This window comes from Argiope bruennichi, chromosome 5, assembly GCF_947563725.1.
Source record: "Argiope bruennichi chromosome 5, qqArgBrue1.1, whole genome shotgun sequence".
In the NCBI taxonomy this organism is placed as follows: Eukaryota; Metazoa; Arthropoda; class Arachnida; order Araneae; family Araneidae; genus Argiope; species Argiope bruennichi.
Window position 1 is genome coordinate 54437749 of NC_079155.1, and position 15916 is coordinate 54453664.

The following is a 15916-nucleotide window of genomic DNA, read 5'->3' on the forward strand; positions in this document are numbered from 1 at the left end:
GATTTCAAATACCTGTTGCCAAACATAATTAGAAAAAAAACCTGTTAAGTTTAATTTTAAGAAATCTGTAAATTTTTCTCAGCTCTATATACTTTTCCTCGAAAAAAGTTTATTTTACTTCCCATAATTCACACAAACCATTTTCAGCATGAGTTTTATCGTAATTTGAAATAATTTTATTTCATATTATTAAACATCATACATGTCGACAAATTCAAATTAGCCAAACTTAGATATTTAATATTTTTGTCTCAAGTCATGACATGAAATTGTAAACAAGTGGTCCATTTCATATTTTAAGATATTATTTAAGAATGATAAATAAATAAGAAATATAAACGATATACTTGAAGCTCTAGTTAAAATTCAACAGCGTCATCTGATGTCAAATTTTTGAACTGCAGATTGTTTTGGAAAATTATGAATTGTTTATCTCTACACAATATCGGTTGACAACTAGGCGATCAGCGGTGTATTTTTTGTTTTTAGTTTTGTAAATAATATTTGGAAATGGCTGGAAATTTTTGGCAAAGTTCTCATTTGTAAGTAATTCTTTTCCAATTCTTTGTTATTTTTAAAATTAAGCGATGTAATTTCTATCTTATTTATAATATGGAAAAAAAATACTAAAACTTTTAAATGAACATTCACTGTCTTTAATAAAATTTCTTGACAATGTTTCTAGAAAGCATCTTAATGATTCTGGATTCCGTTAATAAATTTACGCTATGAAATTATTGATAAGTAAGTGAAGCTGGGAAGGACACTAGAAAAAATGCTGTAGGATGTGTTTGGTGGAGAGAAAATCATAAAGATTTCATTTGAGAAAAAAAAAAATGAAAAATTTACAGATAATCAGTATTTTACAGATAATATGCCTTACATTTTAAAAGATGAGACAAAATTTCTTTTTTCTTTTTTTTTTTATTAAATGAAAGTTGAATAATTTTTTTTAATCCGAAAAACTGTATATTATTAACAATGTAGTAAAATGTTTATTCCTATTGTAAGAAAATGATTAATTTTTACTTCTATAAATTTATTTAGGTTTTTTTTGTAGAGAATAGTTAAAAATTGCACATTGTCATTCAGGAACAGCTTCCCAGGGCATTAATCTTAATTTGTTCGTAAAGTGGTGAGGGATTATTAATTGGTTGAAATTTTAGGTTCACTATATTTTGCTATACAAATATGCTTTAAATGCATGAAAGAATAAATTATTGCATATTATAGATTTGGTGATATTATACCTTTCTACATATGTATTTGGAAATGCTCTGGTAAAGTGCTTTAATCAAAGTATTTTTTATCCAAGGTTTTTTTTATTAGACTTGTAAAAATGTGAAAGGTTATTGATCTTTCCATTAATATTGATTTTCCTTACTGTCTAGCCAAATCATTAAAATATAGTTGAATGTTAAATTACAGTTCTTTAAAAGTTAAGAATTTTTTTTAGAATGAACATGTTTTAATTATAGGTTTCTCAAAATCTACATTGAAGATTTTAAATCATAGTTTTAAGAACTAAAAGAATATCACTGCTATTTGTTTTATTAATGCATTTCCAAACCTTTAAAATAAGAATTAATGTCTTGTGTTTTACATGTTTTTGTCTTAACTATGTGGTTTGTTAATTTTGAAAGAAAACAAATTGATGTTTTAAAAAGAATTTAAAGATAGAATTTCTTTAATGTACTGAAAAGAAATCTAATTTAATTTTAATTTTTTCTTGCTTATTTGTCTGTATTTGAAATTTAGTATCGTAGAATCTTAATCATTTTTGCTATCAAATTTGCAACTATGAAATCCCTCACATTTGAAATATAAATCAGTTAATTCATTAATTGATGAATAAGATATTATTATTTATAAAAATATTAAAATTGTGCATTGTATTGAGAAAATAAAAGTGCACAAAATTTCACAACTCTACAATGTTACTAATAAATTTAATAGGAGTTATTTTATTTTTAAAATTTGATTCCCTTAATTAAATCCAATCCTTCCTAAAAATCTTAAATTTCTGAATAAAGTATTTTTAATTTTCTGGTGTAAATATTAATCTAGCTAACAAAAAGTATTGCACAAATATTGTTACAAATATTTATCTTGAATATAACATTTTTGCAAAATAAAGTTTAACAAATAATTTTCTCTACAATTTAAATTTTTCACAGTATTTTTGCTCTTTAATGCGATTTGTATTCAAATCAATGGAGAAACTAATTAAGGAAAATATAATTTTTTTAACTCTTCAACAAGCTGAAATGTAGAAAATTGTCCTAATGAGTTCTCCCAATAATTACTGGAATGTAGGAAGTTGTTCTCTGCACATTTATCATCATTTTAAGTAGATTTAATGGCCAGTTAGTGGATTAAAATAATAGCTTGTTTTATAATAGCATTTCTTATTTTGAAACTTAACTTGATTAACATTCATAAAATTAACTACTAATTCTCTCTGTAATCTTTTGAAAATATCCCGCTGGTAGCAATAATAATAACCTTACCCCAAAGACACTCTTAATCTAATTTTCGATCTGTACCCTTCATTTACAATAGAAACCAGCCAATTCTCGCCATTCTGTATAGAAATTATTTGGGTAGGTTGAGCTGGGTTCGTAGAGAGTTAAGTGTGCTAACCCTGCCCCAATTTCACCAAATAAACATAATCAATTACGCAACAATTTATACATTAATCAATTCACAGTGAGGAATAAAACAAGTGAAAACAATCATGTTCCCTTTTCTATTCAGAAATGAAGTTTTTCAAATTTTCCTTGAAATAGATAACATTATTCAAGAAATAGAGGAAAATAAATTTCAGTTTATTTTTAATATTTTATATTGCACTCTTTATTAAATAGATACATATGTGTGATTGCAAATTTATTAATTTTAAGTATTTATTAGACTAATATAAGCAACATGTTAGTTGAAATTTTGATTTTATTTTCTAAGATTTAATACAGTTTCATCAATAATGCTTTTTGTGCCATAAACTCTCATGAATTAATTAATCAAAAGATATATATTAATCTATAATTTAACAAATTTATTATCTTATGATCCTTTTATATTGGCATTAAAATTTAAAACAAATTTTGGAAATGTAAAAAGTGCTCCCATATTCAGAAGAAGCCAAATTTTTTGAAACTTAACCATACAACATAAGTATGCTACCAAAATCTGGCTTTTGAATGGGCCCAAGTCAAAAATGCTTGTATATAAAAATTGGAAAAATTTAGAAACAATAAAATAGTTATATAATTAAATCAAGAAATCAATAATAATAATCTTTCATTATCTTGCTTTCATCTCTCTTCTTATTATGAATTTTATTTATATTTTAAATTTTTTGTCTAGCTATATAATCTAGATTTTACCGAAAATAACTGGCAAAAATTTAAGCTCTACATTTTATTATTTGATTGTATTTTACAGACTTCATTATTAATAATGAACTAACGTTTGACAAACGATTTATTTGCCATGAATATTGATTTCGTTTAATTTATTTCCTTACGCATGATGTTCAAGATTCCCTCGACAAAGTATTTTTAAGCTTCAAATTTTAACAGATCTTAAAGCTATGCTATTTTAAAAGCTTTATGCATTTTGTTTCTTATGTATTTGAATCTTTTTAAACGAGTCAATATCCATGACATCAATATGCTATTAAAAACTTAAGTACCTGATTAATCTATTTCAAATTACTTGTTGTCTTTTGTAAAAACATAATTTCATTTTTGATTCCTTTAGAAAACTGCACAGATAATAACATATGTTCCTAACTCAACTATCAAGCAGAGGAAGAAATCATGCAATTAAATATTTGATAAAATAATGAAAACAACTTGCATTTCATTGCAATATTGAAATCTCTTGATGAAGATGATACAACATTTTAAAAAATATTTATTATGTTATTAATATTTGTATTATTAAAAATTATTAATATTTTTATAATATCAGTATTGAAGGAAAATTTTTATGGTGATTGGTGTTATTAAAAAGATCATTTTTTAAGCTTTAAAATAGTGTGAAAAATTAATTTAATTCAATAATATTTTTAACAGCTATTGTCTAAAAAAAATTGTAATTAAAATTTTTGAAGAAATTCTGAAATATTCATCTTCTAAAGTAGTTATGCTAAATTTGCTAACTCTAGACCATGCAGTCCATCATGTACAGCACAAAGTCACACATATTGCCTTTTATTATTTTAGAATAGTATTAATATATGTGAGAAATAAAGATTTTTCTAATAATTTAAAGGAGAAAAGCTTATGAAATAAAGATAAATAATTTACCCCTTCCTTAATTTGGAGAGGGGGGGGGTAAGACTTAAACGAGTCAGATTTTTAATAAAATTCTGTATAAAAGGGCAACCAGTAACATTTCATTAATACATAAAATTTGCATTTTCTTAATTTGTTTATATGAATCTTTGATCTGTGAATCTTTTTATTTAAAAATAAGAAAATTTAAGCATTATATGTTAAAATAAAATAATTTTATAATGTTAATATGCATTTATAAATTATCATTTTTTCCCCCTTAGTTGTGCAAGTTTGTTAAATGCAAGCTTGCTTATTCTATACTTTTCCTATTATTTTTTTAACTTTATATGAAACAGTAAAGATTAATAAAATATTTTCTTTTAAACTGTAGGTTGTAATTCTATTATGAATAATGTAGTAATATGTTGGGGGTCCTGAAAATTATTACTTTGCTTTTTCTCATTCTTCAGAATTAAAAAACAAAATTAATTTATCAGTAATAATCTTTTATTTTCACTTACCTTCAAACACTGTGATGACAAAAAAATTTAAAACTGTAAATTAGAAATGCAAAAATTTTATTAAATAAAGTATTACAAACAGAAGCAGATCAAACAAAATTGTGTTTTGCCCCAGGTGCCAGTTATCCTTGTTTCTAGCTATGAGTAGCAGAAAATTTAAAAGATTCCTTATATTGGCTATATTCAATAAATTCTTTGTAATAGTGTTACATATTTAGTGTCAAGAAGAAGAATTTTTTTAATTGTTTTTCTTTATAATTATATATATATATATGCATATTATTCAAAGTTATTGGATGCAAATAGTTTTGATATGTCCGCCTAGTTATAGAATGACTTCTTAGCCAAATATGTAGAGCTGATATACATTTTTCTGAAATTTATGCTATTTTGAGCTTCTATAACTTTTACTTAGTACATTTAAAAATAAAGTGCAATTCATTGGTGTTACTTCCAGAAGCAGTGTATTTTTCACTTTCATTTTGTAATATCATAAAAATATATTCCTTTATTTACAAAATTCTGAAGATTTTCAATTTCTTAAAACTTAATGTTTAAAATTTATTTCCCCCATAATCAGCAACTCGTAGCATATTTTGTTATTAAAAAAATATCATGAGTGGTTCATAAAACAAAATATAGAATTTCCAGGCATGTTCTATTGTCTGTTTTCTATGTACACTAATGGATAGGATTTCTATTACTACTATATCTGATTTATTAATTTCTTTATAACTTGTTTTGTTGTATAGCGTAGTATTTTAATTTAAAGAATTACTGCTTTCTTAGTTATACTAAAAAAAAAAAAAAGACATAAATTAAACTTTTTAATGAAAACTTATAATGGCATATTGATCCTGACCTAAAGATTTCAAAATGTGATGATTTTTATTTAGATTAATCTTTTTTTTTTATTTAAATAATTTTTTTCAGGATTTTATTTAACTTTCTAAATGGTGAATCCATTTTTCTGCATTTTTCATTTTGTATTTAAAAGCATCTAATCCTTATTTATTTCAACACGCACACACACTAATTTGACGTATAACTTGCTGGAAATTTTTCTTTAATCGTTATTATTATTTTTTTGTTTTGTTTAGTTTTGTTTCCTTTATCTACTTCAAAAAGTTAATATCTTTAAAATTATTTGTTCAAAATAATTGATTGCTTGGAAAGTTAAACATTTTATTTAATTTTATAGCTGTTTAAAGAAGCTATAAAAAATTAAAGGAGCTATGAAAGTTAAAAGTTAATAATCATTAATGGAGATTTTTGCCATATTAAAAAAGAAAAAAGTGTCAGATTTTTGTTAATGATAATAATAATTTAAAAATATGTTTCTCATAATTAATGCACCTTTTTCTTTCTTATTTAGCCAACAATGGCTTCTAGACAGACAAGATTTGCTTCGAGAAAGACATCAAGATCTTCAAATATTTCCTGAAGAAGAATATCAAAAAGTTATGATCTTTTTTGCAAATTGTAAGTGTTTCAATTATTATTTTTCTATTAATTTTAAATACTGTTAATAAATTATTGATTTTTCAAATTTGGTAAAAATATGAGGAATTAAAAAAACACACACACACACACAATTTCTTTCAGGAAATTGTGGTCACAAATGCATGGTTGTTGTAATATAGGGCTCTGAGCATTCATAGCTTTTATTTAGTTGCAAAATTATCCAATTAGTGCAGTTGGTCATCACCCATTGTATGTGGAAGTGGTTATCGGTGATTGCTTTCAGTGATGAAATGATATAAGAAAGAAGCTCAAAATTTGCATATCACATTGTTGTAATTAAAGCATCCCTTTTCCAGAATTTTGCAAAGAACTCACTTGATTGTAAAAATGCCGAATTGCATAGTATTTATATCATAGTAGAACAAAACAAATAATATAAAGAAGTACTTCATAACTAATGATAAAGAAATAAATGCCAATGCAAAGTTTGTAGTGAAATATGACATTTAATTATACATTTTAATGGATGATACTTATAGCATTAACAAAAGACTTTATGTAAATTGTCCAAATTTCAATAAAAGTATGTTAAAAATCTTTGAAGAAGCATATGATGTTAACATTGGGATTTATTTGGCCATGCTTTATTATTAAAGTTCTTTTGTAAATGGAAGTTTGCTGGTACTTTTTTGATTATAGATGCTTGAAACTATTGTGTGCAAAGTTATTCAACTTTCTGAGGAGACTGGGAATTTCTGATTTCAAATCAGAATTATGCTTAAAGCTTGCAAGATGTCACAAAGCCATTGTAACAATATGGTAGCTTTTTCAGCAACTTTAGAAGTTCATAGGATACTTCTTTGTGAAGCACTGTAGATTTCTGGCACAGATATCCATGAAGGATTACAATGCTTTATTTTATTTATTTATTTATTTATTTTTGCATGCATGCATGCAGGAACTTCTTGCAGAATGATGTAAGAATATGCTTCTGGAATTATCTGAATTAAAAATAGCTACATCTGAATCATGGAAAATCTATGCTATTGCCAGCTTATATATTTTAATCTTTTTTCCAAAAATATTTTCATTAAGTTTACAGGAATATTCTTAGTTGTCTTATTTCCTGAAACCATTTATTTGTCAAAAGACAAGATAATTGCTGCACAATATTATAGGGGCATTTAGCAGAATATTATTATTCCTCTTTTCTTGATATAATATATAAAATGAATTCTTTTAAGGATAATTAGGGCATTAAAACATAAAATGTTTTGTTTGGCCCATTAATTTTTTAGATGTTTTCATCTTTTAACTCTTTTTTACAGTTGCTGATGTATATTGACCTACCCTGCGTTTCTAAAATTCTAATGAACTTTATGTCTTCCTTGTACCTTTTACAATTTTGCATTGTATTAACTCAATATAATATAGAGCAGTTGAAGGTTTTACGAAACTCTTACTGTAACTCCAAAACTAATTTTTTTCTTCTAGCTGAATTCTAGAATATCTGCATCTTTTGACAAGGTCTGTTAGATCTCCTCCCTTATTGTTAAATTTTGAACATGTTTCATTTGTAAATTTTTCATGATGCTTTTGATAAATTTAATGAAAATTATTAATTGTGGATTAAATTTTGTGACTTGGGCTAATTATTTCTGATCTTTTGAGATAGTGCCTGTTACAGATTCATAAATGCTTTTAAAACTAGGATTACTAAATTGAAACAGCTTTGTAAGATATTTGAGAGATTGATTAAAACTATATATATATATATATACTTTTTTGCCAAAGAATAAAAGTCTTTTCCCCTTCCTTTCATGAAAACAAATCACATTTGTCTGACACATATAATAACTCTTTAACATCTAGTTAACAACTCTTAACATCTAGGAATTAATCTCTTTAACATTAAATAAAATATTTTCACCATAAAATATTTTGAATTAAGTAAATTAGCTCTTGCATTCACATAAGTAACAAAGAACCACACGATGTTGCAATTTCATTAGTTTTTAATTCATATGAATCATGTGGCTTCTAAATATGCCATTAGTGCTCATTTGAGTATTGAATTATCATTCCTCAAATTTATAAACTCATGAATATCATTTATTTTTAACCAATGTTAAAATAAAATATATTATTCACATATACTATAATTCAATACAAAAAATATGCATCTGCAAACATCACAAACATCTTATGAATTCATTGTTGAATAAATGGTGCATTCCTGAAACAAAAGATATAATATATTTAGATAAAAGTAAAAAAATTAAAAGGTTAAATAAATATCAGTTTTAATATTTATTTATAAGATATGTCATTTAATATTCATCTAACATTTGCTAGTGAGATTTTAAAATTAATTCTGTAGTATATGCTGTTAAATCATGGGGGGGGGGGAAAGCCATCCAGCTCTACTGTGGCCTCGTTCATTGCATCATTTAAAAGGTACTTAATACATTCAAAGCTTTAATGTCTAAAAATTCTTAAGGAGCTGCCTGTATACTAACGCTCATTTTCCAAGCCAAATTTCATTAATCTAGGTGCTTTTATATAGTAATTATGAGCTAACAAAATTTTGATCAGCTAATATTATAATAAAGTAATGAACTTTTGGTCATAACTAAGAATAATAAGATTTATTTCAAAATTTTTATTGCTGAAATACATATTTTGGCACGCATGTCTGTCATTTAAAAATATTGATATCATATCTAAATTATGACATAAATTGGTGGATAAAGTCATTTTATATTGTAAAGGAAAATTTTAACATATTACAATTTATTTTGTACATTTCCTCTAAAATGTTGCATTTAGAGGTGCATTCACAAATTTCAAAACATTGACAGCATTTTTTAAAATTTGTCATTCAAATATTATTGATTATATATTTCGTGTGTCAAGCAATATTTTCCTCTTTTCTATTCTATAAGATATATAAAAAGTTTCATTGATGCAAAAAAAAATTTCCCATTTCATAATATTTTATTAATTATCATTGCCTTTTTAATTGGACAAATTTCTGTTCTGGTGGCAAGTTAGAATTTTTACTCGTCCATTCACAGAATATAGTAAGTCAATGAAATATATGAATTATATTTCATACTAAATACTTTTTAGGATTTAAGTATATAATTTTACATGTATACTTATGAGGTCAGATTGTTTTTATTTATAATTTACCCAAAACAAACTCCATATTTGTAATAAGACCTATTTTTTTATTTATTAATTTAGTATTTATTTATTTTAGGACTTGCAGAAATCTCAAATATTATTTTAAAAGTCCACCTTAACCAGAGTTATTATAACATTAAATATATTCAGAAACAAAATTAATTTGTGTCATTAAGACAATATCAGATTTGGATTTAACATTTTTTTCTACATAATAAGCCTCATATTGATTCTATATATATACGGAATAGAATAATTTAAAATAATTTAATGATTCATGAAATAGTGATTACTGTTACAAATTACCATTATTTTGCATTTCTTATTTTGTATTCGAGTGAGTCTCAGAGATGGGTGAAATAAATTTTTAAAAATTAAATCCTATTTATTTGAATGTAAAGATGAGAAAATTTCATAGAAAAAGAGATTTCTTAGAAAAATTTCATGATGTAGGTAAAAATATCAATTGCAATCAGAAAGAATTTCAAATAATATAATTCATTTTGTTATTGCTATTTAAAAAAAAAAATTACAATAAAGATTAGAAGTTGTAAATGTTTAATATATATAAATATATATGGGTGTTTTTGAATTGATTACATTTGAATGGAGAATCGTGATTTATCAAATAATTCTATGAATTAAAATTTAGTTCTTACATCTTTATGAAATAAATTTTAAACTTTTAAGAAGGAATAAAAAAATTACACCTATGTGTATTCTTGAACTTTTAAGTAATAATTCATTTTTTCTGTAGGAAATTAGATTTAGATATACTCTTGTGATTTTTAAATGCTTATTTATTAATTTTATTATAAATAAACAATTCTATATTTGGTTGATAAATGCTTTTTCTTCTTCTATGTCCATATAATTTAATTCATTTTGTGTTCATACAAAAAAAAATCTAATACGTTGATTATTAAGTTGGTTACATTGTAAAGACATCATTTGGAATAATTTTTCTATAATTATACATGATTTCAAATTTCTTTTTATATTTGAATATCCAATAATGCAATTCATTTATTCATTGAAAGCAATAATAATAATCAATTCACTAGCTTGACTTTTTAAAAATTACTTCAGTAATAGAAATTGAACATCTATAGAGTAAATGAATGAATATTCAGAAAGATGCTCTTTACTTAGCATTCCACTTTTGTAATACACATATCTGTGTCTTAATATTATGAAACTTTGTTCTTATAAAGCACTTGTTGAGAATAAGTTGCCGTAAAAAGTGAATGAAAGCTTTGTATTTACCAGTGAAATAAATGCACCGCTATATTTATATGTTTGTAAAATATAGTAATTTTTCCTTTTCATAAGCATTAATAAATCAGTATTAGTGAAGATAATGGAAATAATATACAGTTATATTGATATAAATCTAGGGGAAGGGGGGAATCAGCAGTTTTTATCCATGTATCGGCAAGCTATTAATCTTATCACTTTTGTTAATATTTTATTAAAGTAACATCAGCCCTATTTTATTTCCTCCTTTTATCATCTCCAAAAAAAAAATGAAAGAAAAAGAAAGACAAATTTATTTTTACTTTGAGTGTAATAACAATTTTGACAAAACTTTCACTGTTGGTGAGTATTTTTTTGCAAGAAAGAATCAAACTTTTCTCAAAACAATAATGCTTTAAAAAAGTCTGATTCAAGTAATAATCAATTATAACAATTAAATTATAAATTTTAAAAAATGTTTTAAAATGCCATAAAAAATAAAGGTATTGCAGATATCTAGAAAAGAGTAAAGAATTTAAATATTTAAATGTGGAAATGATCCTTTAATAATAATAATAATAATAATAATAATGTTGAGTATCTCTTAGTGGTATATTACTAATATTTATCTATGAAGACTCTACTTGTGACATTAAGAAAGGATGGTGTAGATAAAATTTCAAATGTTATACGATTTTAAATGGGTAGATGATCCCTTATGAACATTTTAAATACAAAATCTTTTCGTTTCCATATGCTGTGAACAGTAGCAAAATAAGATTGAGTTGTTCAGCTTTTTTTCTTTCTCTCTCCCTATCTGTCGCTTTTTCTTTCTACTATAATATATGATAAAAAATGCATTTATAGAATAAAATTATAAAAAAATTATCATTTAATAAATTGTTTTAAATATTAGTTAAATTTTAAATACAAATTATGTTTAAATATTATATTTTTAATAATCCTATTTTTTAGTTATTCAAGCCTTAGGAGAACAATTAAAAGTAAAGCAACAAGTTATTGCAACAGCCACAGTGTATTTTAAAAGATTTTTTGTTAGGTAAGTTTCTTTATGTCTGGTCTGTTTTCTTGTCTAGAAATGATACTTTTAAATATAATACCATTAAAATTCTTAGAACGTCACTTGAAAATAAATATGTGTATTTTATTTGTATATGTCTTGTTTGTTTACCTTCTCTGAATGATCATCATTGACATGCCTTTCTAGAAAATAGCTAAAGAAATACCATTTAAATTATTACTAATAAAAGTTCATTTTAAAATGAAAATAATATATTGAATTTTTACTTTGCAAATTACTACTGTATTGTAAATATGCTACTATATTTTGTGCATTGTAAGAGTTTTCAATCAATTTAATGAATACAAATATTTTTTTTTTCAAAAGATTCATATTTGAATATTCACATATATGTAATGTGATTATAAATATTGATTGCTAATTTAATTCATTTATACACTCTTCTCATAGAAAGACTGAATAAATTTGTGAAGCTAGTATAAATGAACTAGTACTGAATAAATTTGTGAGCAATATAATAGAATAAGAGTAATTCCTTGGGTGTTTGTCTGATTAACTAATGATTATACTATGCATTGATTGAAATAGGTGTAAATCATGCTGAAAATATATTAAAAATAAAAAAAGTTTTTGAATTAGAAGTCTATTAAAAATAAAAAGTATTTGAATTAGGTGTCTATTAAAAATAAAAATGTCTTTGCTTGAGAGGTGGCTGAATATAGTACATATAGAATGTCCCAAAAAAGTGAAGGAGCCTTTATTTCCTTAAATATTACTCCTAGACATATTCTTTGTTACAACATTTTATTAAGTAAGGTAGGCAATTGTTTGAATATGCTTTTAATTCTATGAGGTTATAATAAGAAACTTAAAAAATATTTTTTATGCAGCCTCCATAGTGTAAAATGGTCAATTAATAAAATATCTCCCTTATATTCATTTATGTATGTTCATGTTTTACCCTTCTATCTATAAAATTAATGAAGATATTAAAAGGTAAATTTATTGACTTAGGCTGCTTTTCATATCTTTGACTACCTGTTTCAGAATTTATTAAAAGAATGTCCGATAAGTTCTTTGAAAAATTATCCTACATTTCCAACGAGTTGCCTTAAAGATCCTTATGATCCAGTATTATCTGTAATGAGTAGCTTTATGATCCAGCTGTTCCCAGCTTTAGAAAAAGATTTTAGAGTTGCAGTTGTGAACGTATATATTAATTTCTCATCTTTAAAAAGGCCACATATTAACTACACTGTTGCCAATCTAGAGGATTCTAGTTCTTTCAAATTAAATTTTTTTAAAAAAATTTATTCATATTTCAATCTAGATAATTAAGATGATATACATTTTATCAAACACATGATTGAAATTCACATCTGGATGACTTGGTTGGAACAATCTTTGTTCCAGTACCCATCGAGGTTGGTTATGCTTTATGTCAGAGCTGAAATTTAATAATATGTTATTTGGATTTGCATAACTGAATACTGATTTAAGAGCCTTACCAGTTCACTTCCTTGCACTCATTATAGTTCATTCATTACACCAACAATTTGAATTTTAACTCAAAGATTTAAAAAAAAAAAAAAAATTCAATTTGTGTTTGCTGAGATGAAACTTGTTCATAAAAACAATACAATAGTGTTTGTACTGGATAGGTTTCTTTGTTATAATAAATTATTGATTCTTGACATAATTGGAAAATTACACTTGAAAAGTAGGACATAAAGCTGATAAAGCAATGAAAACTTGATCTTATAATTTTCATATGTCCGAAATTAAGTTATAATGGTAATTACTTTAGATTTTAATATTCTAATTTTTAAAAACAGCAGAAATCATTGTAATTATTTAAAAGGGGTGGGGGGGGGTGCTAGGATAATAGATGCTCATAAATTAAAAAGAGATTAATTTCTTAGGTAGAATGCAAAACTAAAAAGAATTCATTAGAAAAAATTTAGCAGAGTATCATAACAATTTTAAAAAAATCATGAAATGGAATAAAATTTTATTCAATAAAGTCAGTCTAAGAAAATAGGCTTCAAAAATTTACACTGACTGCATATATCAAAAATTAGAAGTACAAAATTGTTTCATATATCATGAAATGAAAATTTTACTTTAGACATAATGTCCAAAGAAAGAAATTTTTTTAAATCATAAATTTACCATTTGCAAAAGCATGTGATTGAATATTTGATGTGAAAAAAAATAATGATTTAAATTTCTTACAATAAAAAATATTGTTACAAAATGTATATAAGATTAATTTCAGTGTCACTGAAAACTGAGTATTTTAAATTTTAAAATGATGTAAACATCATTTTTGTGAGATAATAATTTTGAAGTGAAAAATGTCTATATCTTGTTTATTTTTAGTTAACTGATACCTTAATTAGCTTTTGGTTATTATAAATTGTTAGGGATTTTTCTCTTGTTTTATTGCACACCCGCACAAATTTACATTAAGATTACATAAAAATTGTGAATTTGTTTAAAGAATAAGACAGAATTTTTTTAATGTATTGTAGCATTGTGACATTCATAATTGAACAATTTCAAATAAATTCTGACAAACTTTTTCCTTCCTGATTTTTTTTATTTTTATTTAACAGCTAATCATATTTAAGAAAAAACACTATGGAAGTAATTAAATCTTGATTATTGTAACTGTATGTAATTTACAAATACAGTTTTAAAAAAATTTTTGGTGATTACAGATTTGTTGAGTTCATTTCAAAATTGGGCCATCAAAGGACCAATAGATAACTTTCAAACTTTTCCAGAATTCATTTTTATTTATCTATATCAACAATTATTTCCAGAACTTCAATGACTACTGATTGATCTTCTTTCTTTAGTGATAATTATTCTTATTTCATAAATCTTAAAGAAAGGAATGCAACCTTCAATGACTATTGGTTGGTCTTACTTTTCTGGCAATGATTCAAACTAAAGAACCACTGTAATTCTTACTCAAAAGAATTTGCTTCAACAGGACATCTAGTTTTCCTTCCTTCTTTAGTAAAAATCAATAACACAAAATAAGTAAATCTACTCTTTCCATGCAGGAATAAAAATTGAGTATATTAAAACATATATAATTCTTTCTTTTTCCAATCAAAATTGCTTCAACGATTTGAGCAAATCTCTGCCTGATGGTATAGAGAGTGGCAAGAAGTTATGGCCTGCCTATAGTTCTTTAGATGGAATTGAAAATGGGGGTCCTTCCATCTTTTAGTAGAGTGCCATTAGTTTTCTAATATAGCTGTGGTATAAATTAATTAATTGTTTTTGGTCTACTTCTGGAACATTGTTTCATTATAATATAGATTCATTCTCTATGCTTATAGTTTTTTTTCTTTTCTTTCATTAGAAAGATTTTTATACATTATATAAATTGTTTATTGATAGATTAAATGTTGCAATCTCTTGAAGTTAAGTTTTTATTAAACAAGAATTATCTCTAACATTCTTCTCTGGAAAGGGAAACACCCTAAAGCACAAAAGTCTTGTTAAAACAAACTCATATAGAATGAAAACTTGGAGGTCCCCAAATTGTAATACATTTAGTTGATTCAGCTATTTTAGATAGATCACTGTAAACCCTCACTCAGTGGAATATTCCCAGTCACATGATTGAATTAAAGCAGAGTGAGTTCAATCTGAATTTGAAAGAATTTTGTATGTATGTACACACAATATCTAAAACTGAATAAGTAGTTAGATATAGGTTAACACTTTAAAATTTTATCTGTGTAAAAGTTATTAAAAGAATCACTTTAAAAATAGTGTTTTCATTGCAATGCAGATTTTATTTCTATATAATGTTTTCATCCATAAATCAGTTGCTACACTAGTGCGTTCTTTTTCTTTGTTTCTTTCCTCCCTTTGTATCTGTTTTTATCTTTAAATCTGTTTATATTTATTAACTAATTCCTTTTTTTCCCCATGATATTTTAGAAATAGTCTAAGATGTATAGATCCTCTTTTAATGGCTCCAACCTGCATATTTTTAGCCTCAAAAGTAGAAGTAAGTTTTCATATTTATTATTTTAAATTACTAGTTACTTTACTGTTTATTTTTCTTATATATATGTATTTAAAAATTTTGAAATTTACTGCAGTTAACATATTTTCTGCTGTGTCATTTACATTTATGTGACTGCAAAAGTTCT

General features: G+C 24.6%; 1 protein-coding gene across 2 annotated transcripts in view; it reads left to right on the plus strand.

The window, feature by feature from the left end:
* The first annotated feature begins 414 nt into the window (after nucleotides 1–414).
* The window catches only part of LOC129969236 (cyclin-C-like), a 52622-nt gene continuing 37120 nt past the window's right edge, over nucleotides 415–15916 (plus strand). For both annotated transcript variants that reach the window (XM_056083697.1, XM_056083698.1), the window contains exons 1-4: nucleotides 415–542; nucleotides 6180–6286; nucleotides 11669–11753; nucleotides 15702–15771. In XM_056083697.1, the coding sequence (XP_055939672.1) occupies nucleotides 511–542; nucleotides 6180–6286; nucleotides 11669–11753; nucleotides 15702–15771 (294 nt within the window). In that variant the 5' untranslated portion in view covers nucleotides 415–510. The remainder of the gene's footprint in view (nucleotides 543–6179; nucleotides 6287–11668; nucleotides 11754–15701; nucleotides 15772–15916) is intronic.